Genomic DNA, 21,194 nt, shown 5'->3' with positions numbered 1-21,194 from the left:
AGATCATTTTGAATAAGTCTAATGAGCTAAGAGTTGGTGAGCTGATTAAAGATAAAGGAACTTGGTCCTCTGGGAATGTGAATGTATATGCTCTCCAGTTTTTCCTAGCACCCATGTGTTTGTTGTTCTCTCCCGGTTAAGGCATGAGATTCAGAGGGAATTGGAGAACATTGCTTATAAATTATGGAGTTACTGCCTCTCGTTTTCTCCATCCTCTGCTTAAAATTGTTCTCCATCACTGCATCCACTCCCAGCCTGGGTCTTTGTGTTGAGACCCAGTCATCCTACACTGACTTCTTGTTTCCTACTTCATATTTGAGCAATTCCGGAAGTTTTGGGTGATTCACAAATGCCATTATATGGTAGCATTTCAAGACATCCCACTATTGCTTTAGAGAGACAGCTTTGAAGAATGCATGTGATAAGCTTTAGAGAAAGTAAGGAAGCAATTTTGATTGTGGTATGGTAAAGCAGGGACAAGCAGGAGGCACAAATTAAATCCTGGAGTTATACATAGTTCCTTCTAAATGTGACCGGTTGGGTTCTGTGCTATCCAGAAGTCAGAACGACAAACAGGTCACTTCCAGCTCAGCTTCATTCTGAAGTTTGATCTCCTGTTTCAGAGCTGCTGACAGGCTGCTTGGAACCCTGTCCACAACTGCAGCCAAGCCCACAGCAGAGCTTCCAGCAGTTCCAGGCTCCCAGGCAAGCTCTGATTTGAGCTCAGACCCAGCATGCCCTCAGCTCCCACATATTCATTGCTATTGTTACCTAGGTTCAATGAATTTAGGTTGGGAATTACCCACATTTCTGCCATCACAGTTCTGACTGTACTGTAAATATCCATTCTATCTTCACCCCATAGCTTTTTGTAATAGGGACGTAATGTAGATGGGCCAAAATAATTGAAAAACCATTTGCAACTAAGTTTTTTGTTAAGTTGCTGAACTGTAAATTGCCATTTATCCAAATGACTAGATTTTTCTTCTTGTATGCATTGATATCCAGGATATATCTTGAACCTCTAGAAATTTCTAAAAATGGTAATACACTACTTTTGTTTCCATTCAATCACTAAACCCTCTAGAAGTAACAGCATGGCTTCTGACCTGATTGTAGCATAAGTTCTTTCCCCAAGTGACTATCAAGCAAAGATAGTCCTAAAATAATGGGGAGGAAAGGAATGCCATAGAGAAGAGTTTCTTGGGAGGAAGCAGATAGGATTGTTATCATTTAAGAGTGCCCCACTTTTCTTGTAATTTTAAAATTCTGTTTTACAGATAGATTTTCTGGTCAAGCTCCAGATGCTTTTGTTTGAGTAGACTCACCCTCCCTATGGACTCAACAAATGTGCCGCGAAATGGCACTCCTCACTGGGAATGCAGATCCTGAGTTCAGCTCCCACTCCTTCAACAACTTGGAAAACCTGTGTGAAGTACAAACCAAGAAAGGATTATTCTACAAAAAGGCCAAACTTCTGCATCCTGGAGAGGACTTGTGCTGCTTAGCCCACTTGGATGACCGGTCCAGGTTTGTGATCATCAACGTAGGTGGTATTAAGTACAAAATTCCCTGGACCACGTTGGAGAACTGCCCCTTGACCAGGCTTGGGAAGCTAAAATCTTGCAACAATTATGATGAGATCATGGACATTTGCGATGATTATGATGTTAGCTGCAATGAATTTTTTTTTGACCGTAATCCTAGTGCCTTCAGAACGATCATGACATTCCTGACAGCTGGGAAGCTGAGGCTTCTCAGGGAGATGTGCGCTCTTTCATTCCAGGAGGAGCTTGTCTACTGGGGGATAGAAGAGGACCACCTGGAGTGGTGCTGTAAAAAGAGACTGCGACAGAAAGAGGAAGAGGCAGCTGAGGCCAGGCTGTTTGAAAGGGAGATGGTTTTTAATGAAGCCACTCAATGTGCCTTCCAGGACAACAGCCGACTGAGTTTGTGCATGAGAAAACTCAGGGACATGGTAGAGAACCCCCACTCAGGGATCCCAGGAAAGATCTTTGCTTGTATTTCAATTTCTTTTGTTGCCATCACTGCTGTCAGCCTCTGCATCAGCACCATGCCAGATGTCAGAGAAGAAGAGGATCGGGTAAGTGCAGCTTTTCTTTGGGGTAGAGCATGTTTTGCATTGTTGTCTTCTCAGGAAAGGTGACAGGCAAAATCACTTCAGCAGATATGCAGGTATTGTGTTCAGTACACATGATGTGGAGGGCTGGCTGGGTAGAGCACAGAAAGCATTATGTCACTTAAAACTGAGACAAGATTGGGCCAAACTCTGCCCTGCCAACCCAGCTTAGCAAGTTCACACCAGCAGATTGCCTTACCCACCAGATTTGTTTTCTGACATGTCTAACCAGATGACAAACTAGCTACTCTGGGGATAAAATCCAGCCTCTCTTGTGGCTTAATGTTTTAAGGCTAGACTTAGAGCTAAGAGATCAATTTTCCCTAAAGGTTCTTTAACAATTTGAATGAACTCTCAGTGCGCCAGTGTAAAAACCACATCTAAAGTATTTTGATGCTATAGGGTGATGTAAAGGCCAGCAACTTAACAGCAGAAACAGAGCAATTGTCCCAATTTTCAGACCTGCTTAGTATTCTCAAGTGTAAGCTGTGGATGATTCATGCCCTTGAAAATCAAGTCTTAACAGATATTTTGTTTATTCTTTAGTTCATCAAATTTCCTAAGGGTTTAGTCCCTTTTTTGTGCAAGCAGTTCACTTCTCTAGGATTAAATGTATGTAGGCTAGTAAGAGCTCATCTGAAAAATGGTAGAGGAGGACACTGACATTTTCTTCACATATGTGCTGAAATGCAACCTGACGAGTTGGGGGTGAGGACATTTTGAAGAATTCATGCCATCTCTAGTTTTACCCAAGTCCAAGCTTGGCACTAAATGTTTGGGCTTATTTCCCAGCCCCGTGGTCATCCAATGTGGTTGTGAACTTCAGCTACTAAGACGGTACTCCAGCCCAGCCCATGATGTGCTGCCTCAGCTGAAGGCTGAGCTCTCCTAGAAGCAGCTCTTCCCATGAGCTGTCACCCAGGGGCTGGATGGCTTGTGCCCCACTGCCATGAGCAGAAAACAGGGTGATCATCCCCGAACTTGGACGCATCTGCTGTTGATAGTAAAATGCAAGCTGATGGAAAATGGAGCCAACTGCTTCAGAGAGACCCCTGCACCTGCCTGGGCACCCTGTGTACCGTTCATTCTTTGCTTACCAATTCTGCTCAGGTTGCATCTCAGCTGAGTAGTTGGGTTTGGAATCAGATTCATTCAGGAGCAGCCAGGAAAAAAGATAAAACATTTGGTTATGTTGACTGATACATTATTTATTATCAGATCTTGATTTTAAGGGCTTTTTCTGATTTAAAATTTGAGGGTGGTAGTACTGGGTACTAGTTAACACTGCGTTGTCCTAATAATGTTTTTTAAGATATTTCCAAAACACATACCTTTTACTGTAATTAACCATCAGGTCTCCAGTATCCTGAATTCCAAGCAGAAGGGATATTTTACTGTCGAAAACTGAGATGAATTTAGTGTTTACTTGTTCACAGGTTTAAGTGAGAGATAAAGAATTGCTTTAAGAATTATGAGAGGTTAGGAACCTTATGTTTTTAGTAATGGTCTGAACATAAATAGGGACTCATAATATTAGGCTAATAATGTTTTGTAGGTGGAGCAGGATAATAATGAGGATAGAGCAAGCATATGAGAGAAACCTGGGTTTCTTGGTAATCTGGAACCATTAGAAGGAGCACATTTTCATAGTCAAATTCAAAATTTTGCAATAAAGATGAATGCAGGTTAGCTCATGTGAAAGTAAGGACTCTGGTTCCCAAAATGAGGCTCTAAATAATATTTAGGGTACAAGCAATCATAAATTCATATTGCAGCATAAAGTTAGAAGGGTTATTGCCATCCTTGAATACCTAAGCTGGAGAGTATTAAAAAGAAGCTAGAAGATTTTTTGTGCCTGCATGTGGTATTGGTGAGACTGACACTGTAACACTGCAGTCAATTCTCACATTCATATTTTTATGGTGTTTTGAACATTTGGAAGAGGGCTAAAAACCTGTAAATCTTAGACACCTGGAGAAAATCCCGTACAATAAGAAACTCGAACATTTCAGTTGACTTAAATTATTGGAAGGAAGGTGAGTGGATTAGGCACATAAGTGGGTTTTTTATGAGGGTAGAAGAACTGTATCATCTAAAAGACCTTTAAATTAAGCAGGGGGATAATGTATGGATAAAAGCTGAATCCTCATAAATTCATATGGGAAACTATATGCCACTGTTTAATACCAAGGTGATTCATTACTAGGATAGACTAGGAAGAGAATTAGTGGATTTTGTGCTTCTAGATATTTTCACTTTAAAACTCACTACCCTTTTGTTTAGCCCTCAGCTAAACAGACTCTACTTCAGTCAAAAGAAAAGCATCAATTGCAGATCAAGTTACAAAGGTGGAATTCTTACTGAGAAGATCAGAATAAATTATCCAACATTCTTCTGTGCCCTTAAATTCTAAAAGCACAGAGCTCCTGCAAATAATCTTCGTTCTGCACTTTGCACGGAGAAGGTCTCTAACAGACTGGAAATGGTTATTTTGTTTGAGACAAAGGTAGCTCTCCTGCACAGGGGACTGGTGAAGGATCACTTCTGGCAGGCAAGGAATAGGCATCTGCCCACTTGGAATCACCTGTAGAGACTGGGACCGTGGCTGCAGACTCCCTTCGTGTACTCCCTGTGTGGCTTAGCAAGCCAAGGCAGCTCTGCAAGTAACAGGTGTGGAGACAAGAGAGCTCATGTGAATTCAAATTCATGGTAATCATCCTGAGCTGTATCCCCAGTATTTAGATTAAAATTTGTGCCCAGGGATAGCTCTTTGGTCTGGCTTTGCAGTCTCCTAACAAGCAGAAAAAGGATGTGCATCCCTCCTGACTAAGGAACAAATCAGTAGTAAATACTATTTCAAAGGTACATCATACTCAGTGTGCACGTTTTCCGGGCTTTCTGTTTTTGGCATTGCTGTTGTTATGGTTCCATGTCAGGGCTGTCAGAGGTGCTCTGGCTAGCAAACAGTGGCCTTTTCCTTGAGCTGGCATTACTGCACAAAACAAAAACTGTATGTGCCATCTATCTGTCCTGTTATTGCTTCAGGGAAAGACAGAGAAGCCAGTCATGAAAAAAATCATGCTGAGGAGCAGTTTTCCATACCCTGATCCTTTAATGCCATCTGAATGGACCAGCTGTTACATCCAGTGATGTCCTGCAGAGTTGTAAACGACCTCACACAAGATCTAAGTGTGGGACCTTAAAAGTTAGAAGTAATTGCCAGGTGGGTGAGGAAATTATTTTAGGTGCCTGCCTATCTCTTTTAAAATAGAGCAGAAGATTCAATCATATATTTTGTTAACTTTATAGCTGCTCCAGGTGTTCTGGTGAAGGTACCAATCCCTGGTGGTTTAACAAGAGTGGGAAGGCTCACGCTCCCCTGTACTGTAGATACTTGTTCTTACTAAATATGGTCAGTGGTGCTCAGGAGATTGAGACAATCACCTGTGTATGTTTTAGAGTCTCTGTGTTCCAACCCAAGCACCAGAGAAAGAGTCTGGAGATGTCTTCTGTGGTTTCCAGAAGTTGTTTATTTTATCTAATCTAAAAGTTCTTTCCCTGACTAGCTGAGGTCCTCTCAGCAGGTCAGTTCCAGGCACACTGCCTGCTTTCAGGGCGGTATCATCTTTTTATACTGGAAACATTATTTACAATTATCTTCCAATACCTATCACTTACATTGTACAGTCTAGTTCTACTCTAAACCAATCTAAATATGCCAACATCACCTAAAGGATGGATGCTAGGAAGAAGGAGAAAGAAGAACAGAACATGCCCAGGTTCCTCCATCTTGACCCTAGACCCCTATTCTAAAAAATCTTAAAATTCTACTTTTCAACCTTTTGATAAACTAACTTATACTCTACTTATTTTTTGTGACTTGTAATGCAAAGTGTGACCTTTCATGCAAAGGTGGTAATTTTTCCCAGGGGCTAAAATCAAAGGCACAGGGGTCTTGGGCTCTGTGCCAAGGCTTCTGAGCCCCCTGCCAGGATCTCAAACCATCCAAGCCATTCAGAGGGATGTCCTGGGTTCCCACAACTAAAGGTCACCTTGATTCACCTGGAGTATTACTCTCTTTTGGAAGTAGTATGGTGTATTTCAGATACCGCACAGTTGTCAGTAGAGTTAACAGAATCAGATCCCGAATTACTTTTCACTTAACAAAGTAGGATATGTATTTAGTCAAATTTTTTTTGTCATTTCGTTTTTATTTACCAATTAAATCAAATAAAATCCACTAATCCAGTAATATGTATAATAACTCCTGGAAATTTCAGGAAAGGAACACTTCGAGTATGTAAAGAAAGCAAACATGTGAAGGCACTCAGGTTCTTCCATGTGAAGTAACAAGACTGATAAACTTTTTATTTAAAAATTTCCAGAACGGGAGGTTTCAATTCAAGATTTAATGGTGAAAAGTCTCCTCTAAAGGCGAAATCTGCTGAGACAAAATCATAGCAGAAGCCCTCAGGCACCAAGCTCTTTCAAGACCACCACAAAGTCATCTCAAAGACATAAAAATAGCCAGAGGCACAGAGTATCCTCAAGGCATTTTAGGCATATGCTACCTTTAAGTGGACTTCTCACCTCTCTAAACAAATGGCAGGCATTGAGTGACTCAAAGAAAACAGCTAATACATCAGAGAAGTCTTAAACCAGTCGGGGATACATTACAGCAAAAGCTTTAAAATACATAGGAAGAGCTAAACCAAAAGACATTCAGAGAGATTCAGCTGGAAGACAGATGGTCGTCATACTAGACTCTTCCTTTCTTTTCTTGGTGAAAACAGAAATGTCAAACATTTCTATCTGAAGACAAATCTTCTCTTTTCTATTAGACAGCAGCCTTTGTTGTCACAGAAGAAAAGGTGGAACTTAGAGAATAATATCAAACATTCTGTCCTGATCCAAAAAAGCATTTCTAGGCCTGAGACCCCTGAGCTCAGTCATTTGTAGCAGCACAGTGCAAAACAGGAGAAGCAGATCAGAGAGTCCATTCTTCACCGTGTTTCGTAACCTGTTGGGAAAAGCCAGACTAATTAAAGATGCTGTGATAGGAAGTTACAGTTCAATAACCTTCAGCTGAAGAACATTACAACAAAGAGACTTATAAATAATGAAGTTAATAATAGCTCGTAAAGAAGCAAAAACTATTTAACCTTCTAAGCTCAATTTACACACTGTGCTTCAACTTCCATAATGCTGAGGATGGGGAATAGGTAAATTGTGAATGTGCATTTTAAACAATCTTGTGACTAAAGGTTTCATTTCGCAAAGGTACACACAAAAGTAATCTCAGACAAGGTTGAGAGAGTCTTGTATAATGATTCTCAATAGCTTTTCATAGACAAGCTGTTCTGTTAGAGACTGGATGAGCAGACAGTGAGATTGACTGAAAACTTGTCCAGTTGTCCAGTGCTGGGCTCCTCAGTGCAAGAGAGATACAGACATGCTGGACAAAGTCCAGTGGTGCTTGCTATCCTAAGATGGCACTCTACTTGAGACTCTGGAATTACTACAGAGCTCATTTTTATGACTTTATCTCTTTCTGACTGTTCACTTGTTATTCTACGTGTGATACCGAGACCTTAATTTTAACTTAGAGCCACATGTGATGCATAGATGCTTTGTTTTCATGAATGAAGGTGCTAATAAAATTGCAGCTTGTGCTTTTGCTTTCGTTGTGGAATAAACTGTTCTAGAAATTGCAGCACAGTCAACAAAAAGCACGTATTTAAAAAAATATCTCCCTGCTGGTGTTATAGAAAACTATTTATAGTGTATAGGCACTGAGGGTGACTTTTTATAAAAAGAATCTTGGGGAATTGGGCTAACTAATTTCCCTGAGGATCATCTGAGAATTTGTTATACCACTCTCAGCTCTGCTGTTGAAATGCAAAAATCATAAGCTGTAACAATATCATCAGTTTTGGCATCTGAACTGATCTACTGTACTTGCACCCTATATTGCTAATTTGCATTTTGTGTCTGCTCCAGACTCCTCAGGCCACAGTTGGCTGGAGGCCAGGGAAAGACCAAATGACTCAGTAGCAATGGTCACCTGCATTTTCTACGTTGTGCACAAGGAAGTTCCTGCAGGCGCGTGCGTGAGATTCATATTCAGTTTAACATTCACATGTCCTTGCTTAAGGGATGTAGGACTCAGAGCACTGCAGAACTCTGTTTTAACTAAAAGTGTTTCTTATTTTTTTTCCTTTCATAAGCAAAGTAGGTTTTCTCCTCAGATCGTACTTAAAATGGTAGCACACTCCAAATTACATGCATTGAGAGCACCCTTTACTCACAGTTTCAGTTATCAGCAATAAGCAAATGCTTGCTTTCTTGTTGAAGTTCTCAATTGGCCTCATGTGGTTCTACCACTTGTTCTGTGTAGTCCTGCCTTTAGATTGGGAATGCTGTGGGACAAAATACCTTAAACACACAATGTCTGTGGTTATCGTAACAGAAATAAAACTACATCTACCTTCTATTCAGGTACATGGGCACTTTCCTCATGCCTCATCTGCAAGATACGTTTCTAGGCAAGGAAATTCTGTTGGCAAGTGAGACCAACTTAGTTCATGCTGAATCCAAACTGAGGAGTAACTGCAAAGTTCTCGAGTCTGAGTCATCCCATCGTACTCTCCCAACTCCTCTCTAATGGTCAGAGACATTTGCTAGGCAAGTCGTCTTTCAGACAGGTCAGGATTGTCTGAAAGCAGTGGGAAGTGATGAGGTTTGGTTTTTGTCTGTGTGTCACGCAGACAGCATTAAAATCATGGAGCTGAGAGCCTCTGCTCTGCTCCATCTAAACCTTAAATGTCAAGTTCTGTGGGGCTTTCTGAGTAGTGTGCATCTTTTATCTGGCTCTCATAAAATTTATAAGTGTGAGACCAATGGCAAAATGTTCTTTGCAAATATTGAGAAGTGGTGACCATGTCCTTTGATCATTTTCCTGGGAGCTGTCTGTGAGCCATCTGAATGATCCAGTCCCTAATGTAAAAGAATGCATTTATTTGTTTTTACTTTGTGGAACTGAATCTAAATCCCTCCTTTCCTGGCTGTCCAAATCCAGCTGTTATATGGAGCATATCTCAGTATCAGTTTATTTGGCCAAGTTCAGGATGGCTCTTCACACACTGAGGAGACACATTGGGTATGGGAGTCCCCAGCATCGCTGCTGCGCAGCTCACTGCCCTCTGCACCAGCTCTGCCAGCCACTGCCTGGGACCCCTGCTGCCTGCAAAACCCCTGGTCACATAGCGCACCATGTGCCAGCTTTTCCAGCTCTTTTACAAGACAGTCCTTCCCCCTTTGTAAAGCTGCCTTAGGCTGCTGACAAATAGAAAATGTTTGAAGGAACGATTGGTTGTTCTTGCTATTGTTTGTGTGGACAGAGTGCTGGATAACAACTGGCTGTATTTAGTCATGACTACATTTGAAGAGTTCTCACCATTTCTTCTCCTTGGCTTGCTTGCTCTTCTTGGGAAAAAAAGAAATTGCTTTCTGCAGTTGTCCCACCCCCGGGAAAACAAAAAAAAAACCAAAACAACAACAACAACAACAACAACAACAAAAAAACCAAACAAAAAACCCAGCCAAAAATCCAGCCTTCCTACTTCATTGAAGCTGTCTAAACTTTAGAGGACATACCTGTTTTTTCCATCATGGCAGCTGCTTCAAGAGCAGATAAAGGAGCCATGGTTCCAGTAAGAAAATCATCCTCTGTTGTGTCAGGAGAGTTAGGAGGAATGTCCTCTAAGAATTTCTCTTAGATTGGGGGTGGGAACACAGCACTGTGTTGACAGAGTCCCTTAGTGAGCCTGCTGCAGACCTTCTGCTCAAAATTCCCCCTCTCGGCGAAGTCACCACCTGAGCTCTCCATGCCTGGCTCTTCCCATTCGTGGGTCTCACTGCAGCACCTGCTACTGGGTTGCTTTTCCCAAGTAAGGGGAGAAATCCTTGTGGTCAAGGAGCTGCCCTGAAGATTTTGAGGACAGTAGGTTACAGGACTTTGGGAGCCACCCGAGATTTTCTGCAGTGTTTTAGGCTTAGAAGTATAAAAATGGAGAGTGTTTCTCTGCACTGCTTGGGAACAAGGCAGGAGTTGACTAAGATAAAATTACTTTTGACTTGTTAATAACTTTATTCTCCGCCAACAAACTCTTTCTGTCTGCAGGATATCTTCTCATGAATAAATAGCAAAGTTAGGTCTTCTTTTAAATATTATATAAATATGCTTCAATGTAACATTAGTGATAAATAATTAAACGGCTAAAACTATTTCATAAAAGCATTGGTAACTTTGTCATATTGTTAGCTGGTTTATATTTGGTGCAGTGTGGCTCACCCAGCAAAATATGCTCCATGTTTAATTTCTTTCAGTATCTCTCTGGTTCCACCACCGTAAGTATCTATCCCTACCAGTGGGTTTTTTCTCCAGACTTGCTCGTAAATCATCCAGGGAGTCTCTGAAACAATCTCACAATAATAGCTGCTTGACCTTCAGATATGTTTGTAAAATTACTACAGCTACTCATCACAGCCTAATATCCTGGGGGTACAGCACAGCTTCTGTGTTCCATAGATTGCTCCACTGCCTTTTGCGGGAGAGCTTGGGCGCTGTGGGTTTATTGAGTGCTGTCCCAGTGTTCTGAAAGAGAGAACTCTTTCATTTATTTGAAATGAAAATATAATCTGGAAATTTCATTTCAGAGCTCCAGGACACATTGCTATCAGTTCTGGAGGTTTGGAATGAAAGAAGGCAGGCAGATTTACATTTGGCTACACCTCATATAGCTAGGCTGAGGTAATGAGCTGATTCATGTGTATGGCACTTAGAAGAATTGCATTAAATTATTCAACATTATAAATGCTTACATTTTCATTGCCTAGAGTATTGCAATGGAGATGAAATATAAAAGTTTTTGAAATTGGAGGGTTTTGCAATGTCCATGGAGACATTTATAGTCAAGACAAATTGAATGGTGTACAAATTGGAAAAAAATATGGTTACAAGATTTTTTGCAAAAGTTTTTAAACAAGGGCTTGAGAAAGGACCAGGAGAAAACTATAAAGCTGTTGGATTTTCTAACAGTAAGCATGATATTAGGTCCAAGTAAAAACATCAAAAACATGGTACTGTGTACAATCAGCCACATCTTTATCTAGTCTGTGTAGAACACCACTCAATCAAATATATTTTTGAGGTTATAAAGTTTTCAGAAGAAAGTAACTTCTAATGTCTAAGACATTTGAATTAGTGCCACACAACATTCTTCCTTAATAAAAAGGCATTTTTCAAAAATTAGCTTCCTTATTGTTTAAAAAAATCTCTTAGCATAATAGCATAAAACCAACATAAGACATCAGGTGAGGCTTGAGATACTGTGTCTGGATTGATATTCATTTGGCAGGCAAATTGAAAAAAATAATTTAAAATTTGGTTTAAAATCTGAAAGTTCTGCTTTATAGTGAGACACTAGAAATGCTTTTAATGCAGTGGGAATCATGATAGGAGAATGTCTGTGAGCAGCAGTGAACTGAAGTAACTGAAAGCTGCAGCTGGACAAACTCATGCTCTGAATTAAAGTGTGTTACAGTGTGGGTAATTAACAATGGAAACCATTTATCTAGACATGCCTGCATGCATCTCATAGAGTTTTTAAGTGCAATCTGTCAGTCTTTCTAAACATTACAGCTCAGCTCAGCTGAAGCCATGCATATGATTCATGAGCCACTTGGCAAGATCCTCTGCTCCACAGGGAATTAGCTCAGGAGCCTCTTCTGCCCTTCCAGGGCAGTGAACCATTGCCATCCTGTCCCTGGCTCGCTGGTGCAGGGGGTGCCAGCAAGGATGCTCTACATCTTCTCACTGTCTGGGACTTCCTTGGCCCTCGTGAATATTGAGACCTGAAGGCATCAGTAAGATGAAATGAGCAGTGACAGTTCATAATTGTGATTAAAGGCAGGAGTAGCCAGAAAAAGCTCAGAAGCCTGGAAGATCTCTGAAGAGTGACGTGGCATGAGTCTGGTCCCATGAAGGAAGCATCGCGTAACCTAAGTGTCTTGTCCAGCATTGACTGGTGTTTGTAGGGGGTGCCACAGGGGCTGGCACAGGTACTGGTGGGGCTTAGCCACAGCTAAGCTGTCCTGGCTGCTCACCAGGACATGTGCCAGCCCACCCCTCAGGCCATTTACTCACTCTACCCTCATGTCCTGAGCCTGGATTCAAATAGGAGATAGAGAGTATCATGTGAAGGTCCCAGCCATCCAATACATCCTGAGCTGTGCTGGGAACTTGGCACTTGGTACACTGGGTAGAGATGGTGACAAGAGAAACTGCAGCACTCTCCCAAAAAGTCCCTGCTCTGTGTGTGAGCAGACACTGCAGAGATTTTCTCCCAGTCTGCAGCCCATTGCCTTCACACACAGTAGAAATGTTGGCTGTTTTAAGGTAAGCTCTTGAATGCTGCACTGATGTCACAGAAAGCGCTGTTTTTACTGTTGCCTTGAGCAGAAAGAAAGAATATGAAAGCGTGTCTGGTTTCACTGTGGTCACATCCACCTCGTAAAAATGCATCCCAGCTTAGAGCATTTCAGTGCAAAGGCACGGCAGGAGCTCACTGCCAGCTGTGCCTGAGCTGCTACCAGCAGGAAGGCAAATCTTCCCACTGGCAATACACGCAAATCCTTCCCTTGCTCTCAGATAACAGGATAAAGGGAGACTGAGGGGGGAGGGATACAGGTTTGGGAAAAAATGTCAAAGGAAAACAGTAAGCTTGACTCTGTCCTCCTTTCCTCCAAGGGGAAAAACAGACACCCCCCAATCTTACAGCAGGTTACAGGGTTGCAGGAACCAGTAAAATTAATATGGGTCAGTAAAACAGCTAGCAGTGAGTGGGAGGCAGGAGGAGAAGAGCTTCAAAAAATTATTGAAAGAAGGGAGAAACTGGGGTAAATAAGATGGAAAATACACTTTAAAATGCTATTAAGAATCAGTTGATCATTTAATATAATCAGTAAGTGAGAGAGGGAGGACAAGACAGGTTCTTTTGTAGTGTGGGACAAGCTTGAGGAGGAGAAGATGGAAAGAGGATGCTGGGTTTAGGAAGACCACAGTTCTAGGCAGTGGATATCTGTGAGCACAACCAGGTGCCACCACATCATCTGTTCCCAGGTATTAGGTGGGTGTGAAAGCATTAGGAATGTCACTGCTTTGTCACACAGCCCTGTCTCCCGTGGGCTGGTTCTTTTGGAGGGGTGTGCAGGTGTTCCCATTTCCTGGGGAAGCTGTTCAAACTGCACCCAAGTGCCCTTGGCAAGAACTCAGCCCTGCTCTGATTCTGCAGTTTTATGCTGGATTGCTTTAAGGGAGATAGCCCTCATCTTTATTTCTGCAATCCTTCCCTGTCTGCGAGGAGCAGGTGTGCTGCAAGTGCCAAGTACCATTGCTCAAGCTTTTCCAAGTGACAACTGAGTCTGTCTTGTTTTCAGAACACAGGATAGAAAATACAATTCTTCAGAAATCAGATTTGTTAAGTTGAAGTGTAACAGAGCTTCTTCACATGAAAGCTCAGGATCAAGCATTTGCTTAGATTTACAGATATTGGATTTTTTTTTAAAAAAAAGCTCTATCAGAGCTAGAAAAGAGAGGGGGCTGAGAAGGAAGATTTCTATTAAGGTAAAACCAGGGGAAAGGGGGAACACTTGTCAGCAAGGACACTCCTAGTGCTTTATTATTCTCTTGGGGATTTTTACTTTCAATTTCACTGAAAAAGTGGGTCAAACCCAAGAAAAGCATTCTGGAAATCTGGAGATCTAGAAATAGAAAATTCAAGGTAATTTTAGTCAGAAATACTAAGAACATTGGTGTTTCTAAATTGAAACCATTCTTTGGAGGACACCTTGGCTTGGTGAAATCATCATTCTTTTTCCTGCCTTCCTGCCTCAGTCGGTGGCAGTGACTGATAAACAAACCCTCTGTGCTGAGCTGCCCCCTGAGGCCAGGCTGGGCAGGTTGTGCCTGGTCCAAGCACAGCAGGCTGTGCAGGAATGGTGGGCACACCTGGACCTCTGTGTCACCCACGGGTGTTTCCCAGAGAGAGGGGTCAGCTGCAGGGCAGAGACAAACAAGCCATATGTGCTGTGGTCTGTGAAATCCTGTACCAAATGCTGTGGGAGTTGAGGAGTTTCAAATAAAATACCTTGTTCTCCTGCAACTGTGTCTTTCTGTGTAGCTATTCATCTTCAGACAGTTTCCCAGTGGCACTGAATGGTTGTAAAATTGCCAAAGCAGACCCCAGCAACCAAAAGGACTGTTTTGATTTAGAATATTTGTTCAAGCAAATGGCAGTAAATCTTTTCTTGTACATATAGGCTGTAATTCTCTAAATATTAGTAACAGCCTGCTTATGTCTTATACTCATGCACAGACAAAAGCTGTGGACCAGCCAGGTGGGGATCTCAGACCCTGAGGGCCAACTCCAGCAGCACCAAGAGATCATTTCCTTTGCCAGCCAAACCCTATGGGCAGGTAGGGCTTGGAGGGGTCCTCTGAGGTGAGCACAGACCCCTCTTGTCATGGGAGCTACATCACACCACCAACCCTCAAAACTGAGAAACTTCATCTTAGAGGTCTCTGATCTTCCCTGTTCTTTTGGAACCTCATGTGTCTTCTAGAGTCTTTATTCTGAAAGTTGGTGTAGCTATTTCTTCTCTCGCCAACACTGGGTTCCCTTTGCATGTAGTCAGTACAGATTGAGCATGTGAGGTCCCTTTCCTTTGCCCTCCTGCCTGCCCTGCTGGTTGCAGTTATTCAGCTGATGGTGCTGCCCTTCCCAGCCACTCCTGGACCACATCTGCAGAAAATACTGCCCAGGGTATCTCACTCCTCCTTATGTTATGATATAGCCCCTCACTCCTGGTGTGTGGGGAGATCAGAGTGGGAGGTAGGAGAGCTGGCTGATGGAGCTCACACTGTTGCCTTAAGCTGCTCCCAGCCACGGTCACAGAGTCTGAGGAGCTTTAGGACATTGGATGTCTTGACACCTCCCCCAGCCTCTCTGGATGAGGTGCTATGCTGTTCCTGATAAGCATCTGAAAATCAGGCAAGTTGATGGTGTTCTGTTTCATAGATATTTCATGGTCTGTTTTATTCTTGCTGTGTTTCCTGCTTCTTGGTGATTTTAGGTTTTGGTTGCTTTCCATAAAGTACAGCCAGATAGCATTTTTTTCTCTCTAGCAAATACTGTTGCTTTTGGAGACGTGTGTGCTAAAAAAGGGTGCAGGCATGAGGAGAGCTAGTTCAGAAGAAGGTATTAATGAGAGGGCATTTTGTGCATCTGTAGCACTACTTACCTGCTTCCCATTCTTCTCAACAACTCTGCTGGGGCAAAAAGAGGCAGGATAGTGGATCAGAGAATATATCTGCATGTGTCAGGGGCGGTAGGTGAAGGAGGCAGGGAAATGGAAGAAAGCCTTAGGATCACAGTAAGTCCTGTCTGTGTCTTTCTTCATGATTCAGATGTATATGCCAAATCCTTGCAGTCAGCTGTTAAGACATCTGTAGCATTCCGGGGAGAAAGGTGTCAATTAAACAGGTCTCAGAGTTCAGTATTGATGGCTTAGGAACCCAAGGCCTACTTGCAGTGTCTAATTTTGGTTGTACAGTTTGGGACTGAGATGGCCCAAAGCAGCAGCTGCTTGTGGATTGGGCAGAGTAACCCAAGGAAACATAGCTGGTTCCCTCTGCAGCCTCCTGGATCAGGAGTGCCGTCCATGTCTCATGTCTCTTTAGTCTGCAAGGGTAACCACTGGTGAAGTCCTCACATAGTTTTCTCTTCCCTACCATCGACTCCCAGACCCTTTTCTGAGATTTCCATGAACACAGCCATCTGGCTTCACAGTTACTGGCCAGAGGAGCAATTTGAGGCAAATGAAAGACACACGTAGGTATCTCAGTAACCCCTTGGCTGCATGACTGCAAGTGAATAGCACAGCATGCAATTCCACAAGCTGATGAGACTCTGGCTGGGTATTTTAGCACACCCTGCAATCACCTTCTAGCAGCTGCCATAGTCTTTTGGCATCTCCCTTGTTCCTGTTGGTCGTCCATGTTTATTTGCAGCTTCACTGGCAGGATGAAAATGTCAGGCTGAGGGGTTTTGAGAAGTGGCATCTTGGGGCTGTGCTATCTCCGGATCAAGGGAAATCCTTGCACTTTCTCCTCAACAAAGACAAGCTGTGCAAGAGTTGTCTTATGTCCATAACAGGGCTGCGCAAAGGTAGCAACAACTCTTCCTCCCCTCGGAAGGCACAGGTTGCCTTTGCTGGCAGCTGGGCTGAAGATAAAGCAAGAACTAAGCTCGAGTTATGGCTCAAAGTGTGGTTAGCAATAAGCAGAGGACTTTTTCATGGCCCTTTGGTGACTTTAAAACCAGAAACTGTTACTTTAACTTCATAGCCAGCCAGCTTTGAGGACAGGCTGTGCAGTTATCTGAATCATCTTTGTTCAGGAGCACATGGAAATGTTCGGAGCCGGCTGACTGCGAGTTCAGCCTGACCCTGGCGTCAATAGCAGAAGCCCTGAGCTGCAATCACCGTGTCTGTGGGTGGTCAGAGCAAGGGGAGCTGCCTGAGCCCCAGGGCAGGCAGGGTGGGATGCTGCCCTTCCAAGGTAGGTCACATTGCAGGAGTCGTGCACTTATCCCTGCTGTGAAAATTACCTGGATGCTTTCACCAGAAAATCGCTTTTCATCAGAAAATTGCCTTTCATCAGAAAGTGCCAGCATGAGCAATACCTTTGAGTCTTGTTGGTGAGGCATCTTTCTGGGAATGTTGCTCTTTTGCTGGAATTTTTCTCAGGAAAGGCGTGTTCATTTTACAGTGACAAGAGAGGGCAAATGACCCAGCACCCCGTGCTCCAGGCACTCCCACACACTGGGGCAGAGCCAATCTTATACCCTGTTCTCACAGGAGTAGGAACTGGGTCTCTCGGAGCCCAGCAAGGGCTCCAAGTGTTGGGCTGCTGAATAGTTGGTGGTGGAGGAGTGTCTGTCCTCTGAGTCACCCTGCAGACGTTCATTGAAGCAAGCAGCTTAGCCTTCCACCCCAATCCAAGAGGAACACCCTAAGCCTCTGGACTGGGGACTGTAGGCAGATTTGTCAGCAGCCTCAGGACTGCAGGTCTCTTTGTCTGCAGGTTTCTTAACACATATCTCTGATGCTGAGATCTCAGTTGTGTCAGAATTTCGAGTTCCAAATTGTTGTTAAAAAAGAGTTTGATCTGATGTGCACGAAGAAACACTTGAAGTATGTGACCCTAAAGGTTCAAGTAACAAGGGGCAAGTGGACATGAACAAAAATATCATTTTAGAAATGTCATGATTTTCAAGCTTACATAAGTGCTTTTGTACACAATGCCTCTTATGTTGGGGTTTCTTTTTTCCTTAACATACAGATTTGACAGTAAGGGAAATCTTACTATAGGGTCAAAGTGGGCAGCATTGAAACATCTTCCTTCAAAGTGCTGTGGAGCTGCTGACCTTTCAAAAAAGTGCATGGAAAGCAACACAAGAACTGGGTCAGTTAGAGCTGATCTGACTTTTGGCATCTTCTAATGCAGAGGGATTAGAAGATGGTGTCAAAGCCTGCAAGAATCTAAGGAAGAGTCACAATTTCTTCTCAGGAGACCAGGGGACAAAGACAGGGCCAAGAAGTCACACAACACACAGTGGAGAATTTTTCTGAGGTTCAGTACAAGAAAGCACAAGTGAAATGGACCCTACAAGCCAAACCAAAATGCTTCTGAAAGATGTTTGCAACTTTCAGACAGGCCATACAGAACAATGAATACAGATGGATTTGAACTCAAGTGACTCCATTTTTCCTTTTTGTAATTTTCCTTTTGCCAAAGAACTTTTGGCAAGGAAAACGTTTCTCCAGAAGAAAGATGCTGTGGTTGGCTTTTTGACAGCAAATTTCTATAGGTCCTAATGAAGGAAACTCACTTTAATTTGACTGCACAGAATTACTCACTGATGCCTTTCTCACTTTCTTTCCTTGTGCCCTGTGTTGACATTAGTATATAGCCCCCAAATCCTGTACAGCTAATTTCCTATACTCAAGAAATTTCTGCACAAAAAAAAACCAAAAACGAAAACAAAACAAAAACCAAAAAAATACTCATGGTTTCAAAAAACAAATGTGAACAGATAAATAAATATACACACTTTATGAAGAACAACTGTTTTCCCTGCAGCTCAATTTCATCAGTCTAAATATGAAAAAGCAGTGATAAAAATGTATCCATTAGATTACAGGGTGAGGAAATTTCATTACTTGGTATGAGAGAGCTGGTTTGCTTATACAAAGTAAAAGGCAGTATGTAGTTGTTAATGAACGTGTTTATGGCCACAAGTTGGTATAGCTCAATCTTTTCAAGAACATGCAGATTTGATGAAGACCTATTTTGAGCAGGGTGCCGTGTTCTGTTAGGACTTGGGGTTTTTTTGTGTTCCAATGGCTGATTAATTCCTGATTTTTTTTTCCATCTGAGTGTGTGCCTTTCTGAGAATTTTTGCTTTGTTTTATTGAACAGAAAAACCTCAAAAAAACAGGCAGAATTACAGCATCCAGTTGGACTGGAACACATAATTAGAAACTTAAGAAAGCAAGAAACTGCCTTTTTTTCCCCTTTTCTTAACCAATGCTTTAGTCAAACAGGAAAAAAAACCAGCAAGGAAAAGTAGCTGCAACTGAAAGAAATTAAATGCAAAGAACAGTTTTGTGTTGCTGTTTTTGGTAACATGTGAGGATAGTAATAGGTCACACCTAAATGATATTGAAATATGGTCCAAGGGGTAGGAAGACATTTTATTAGTGGAAAAAAGAGACCTCTGGCAGGTTGATTGACACACAGATCTGTTTTCTAAAAGCATGTTTAGACCCTCTTATTCTTATGACAGCCTTTGGACAGAGCCTGGCTTGTTCAGATTGTGATAGGTTAATAAGGATACTGAGCAAGTTGCTGGACATAATTATGCATTAACTGGAAGTGGGGACTGTTTCATCCTGTTGAAGTGAACTCTGTGTAGTAGAACATTATCACTCCACTGTACTGAAAGTAAACATTTTGACTTTCATATTATTTGTCAGCTGTGAAGAGTGGGAAGAGTGGAAAAAAGCCAGGGCCCAGCGCTGGCTCTGGATGGAGGAAATTTCAGCTCCTCGTTATCTTGATGGGCAAAGATGCAGTTTGGTTCTGCAGTGTTGAATTATGCAAGCTCCACATTTCCCCAAGCTTCTTGAACTTGGCTGAACAAAGGTTGCCAGGCTGCTCCCATACTTTGGGATGTAGTTCTGCAGGAAGATTGAAGGCAGTGCTTCAGGTCTGTGACTCTACACAAGATAAACATGTCAGAGTGTGGGAGAGCACACAGAGTCTTTGGCAAGCCATCTCCCCTGGTAGCCCATTAGTGAGGAACAATCTTCACTCCTGTTTTCTCGTACACCAAAACTCACACAGAAGCACTTCGGAGAGTCTCCATATGTAGCTGATAGAGAAAGTGCGGGGGGAATTAGGTGCCAAATTAGCTATAAATCAGCTTAGTGACTTTGTAGGGGTTTCTTTAGGGCTAAATTCTCCATAGGCTTCACTGACTTTCCTAAGACTTTTAGTGTAGTGGCATGGAAAGTCTATACATGTGCATCAGAATCCAGAACACTTCCTGCCAGATAGGGCTCTTAAGGCAAGGTGTATCCCAGTTTCCATAGATGGTGGTCCAAGTAATGGTGCACCTGTCAGAGGAAGCAAATTTGCCCATTTGGGTATTTATCTTGCCACTGCTGTTGCTTTGCACAAGCCATAGCTCTTCTTCTCTGGTTGTCATCCGAACACCTCAATCTGATCCTTTTAAACTCCTGCAAGGTTAGGATGAAGAACTGGAAATCACCTCCATCCATTGCCCTTAGGTGTGAGATCCAGCGTATCCTCATGAGAGATTTCCAGGCAGCAGAGCTCTGGGACAATATTGGTCTGAGGGCTGGTTTCTGGGTCATAAGGAGAGAAGTTACAATGGTACAGGCAGAGTCCTTCCAATGACTTTGTCAGAGACAAAGAGCCAGCTTTGTCACTGGCTCACAGAGCCAGATTTGTGTTGGGATGTGAAAGCATCTTGATTCTGTGTTTGATAGGAGAGCCTGACAGCATGGTTATGCTGTGATAGGAGGAAAGCTCCTAGAAACAAAATCTTATATCCTATGTATTTTGATTGTGACAAAAATACTTATGACCAAATTAGTTTGGCGAGGCAGATATAAATTAAGCTCCTTCTACTGTTCACACCTATCAAAATTTGGAATTTAAAGACAAGGCTATCTGAGCTACTGTACTGGTAAAATAAGATTATCATTCCTCCCTGCAATATGCTTAAAATCTTGACAGTAATTTCAATGGGACAAGTAGTTTTTCTCTCCATATCAGCATGACCCCCTGGGAAACAGTGGGAGGTACATCATGTGCCAATTGAAAGTGGAATACAAAACAAAAATCCATGAACACAAAGCATTACGATTTTTTTTGTGGTTACTACAAGGACCATAAATGTTGGCTGTGAGGATTCCTTTTCACATCTGTTTTTATTGCTGACATCTCTTGTTATTGTCTCAATCTCTTAAGTGTAACATGTGCAGAGTGCCTCAGCATTTTGGTCATCATATTGAGGTAACCCAAGGCTTTGCATTCAGTGTAATGACACTGCTCTCCCTGCTGGCAGTGCAGTAACTTTTGAAACATATCCAATCCCTCCACGTTTTGGAGAAGGCTGCAGTTAGTGAAGAGGGTAAAATGCTCATCAGTCTTCTGCTGCTTTCTTTCCAAACAGAGAAAAAGCCTGTGCATACACATTTCCAGAGGGATGAAGTTAGGATGTAGTGCTGTGCATTAAAATTTTCCTTGGCTCTCTGGAGCAAAAGACTCCTGTGGCTGAGTATGTGGGCAGAGCTGTTAATAGATGTGCCAGGTTCTCAGCTTCTGCAGTGGTGAAATGGG

General features: G+C 42.5%; 1 protein-coding gene across 4 annotated transcripts in view; it reads left to right on the top strand.

The window, feature by feature from the left end:
- Nucleotides 1-21,194, top strand: part of KCNG2 (potassium voltage-gated channel modifier subfamily G member 2) — a 53,866-nt gene that overhangs the window by 29,106 nt on the left and 3,566 nt on the right. For all 4 annotated transcript variants that reach the window (XM_033073747.2, XM_033073738.2, XM_033073764.2 and 1 more), the window contains exon 2: nucleotides 1,281-2,104. In XM_033073747.2, coding sequence (XP_032929638.1) covers nucleotides 1,349-2,104 — 756 coding nt within the window. In that variant the 5' untranslated portion in view covers nucleotides 1,281-1,348. The remainder of the gene's footprint in view (nucleotides 1-1,280; nucleotides 2,105-21,194) is intronic.

Source organism: Catharus ustulatus, chromosome 1 (assembly GCF_009819885.2).
Source record: "Catharus ustulatus isolate bCatUst1 chromosome 1, bCatUst1.pri.v2, whole genome shotgun sequence".
Taxonomy (NCBI): domain Eukaryota; kingdom Metazoa; phylum Chordata; class Aves; order Passeriformes; family Turdidae; genus Catharus; species Catharus ustulatus.
This window is presented reverse-complemented; position numbering and strand designations above follow the sequence as displayed.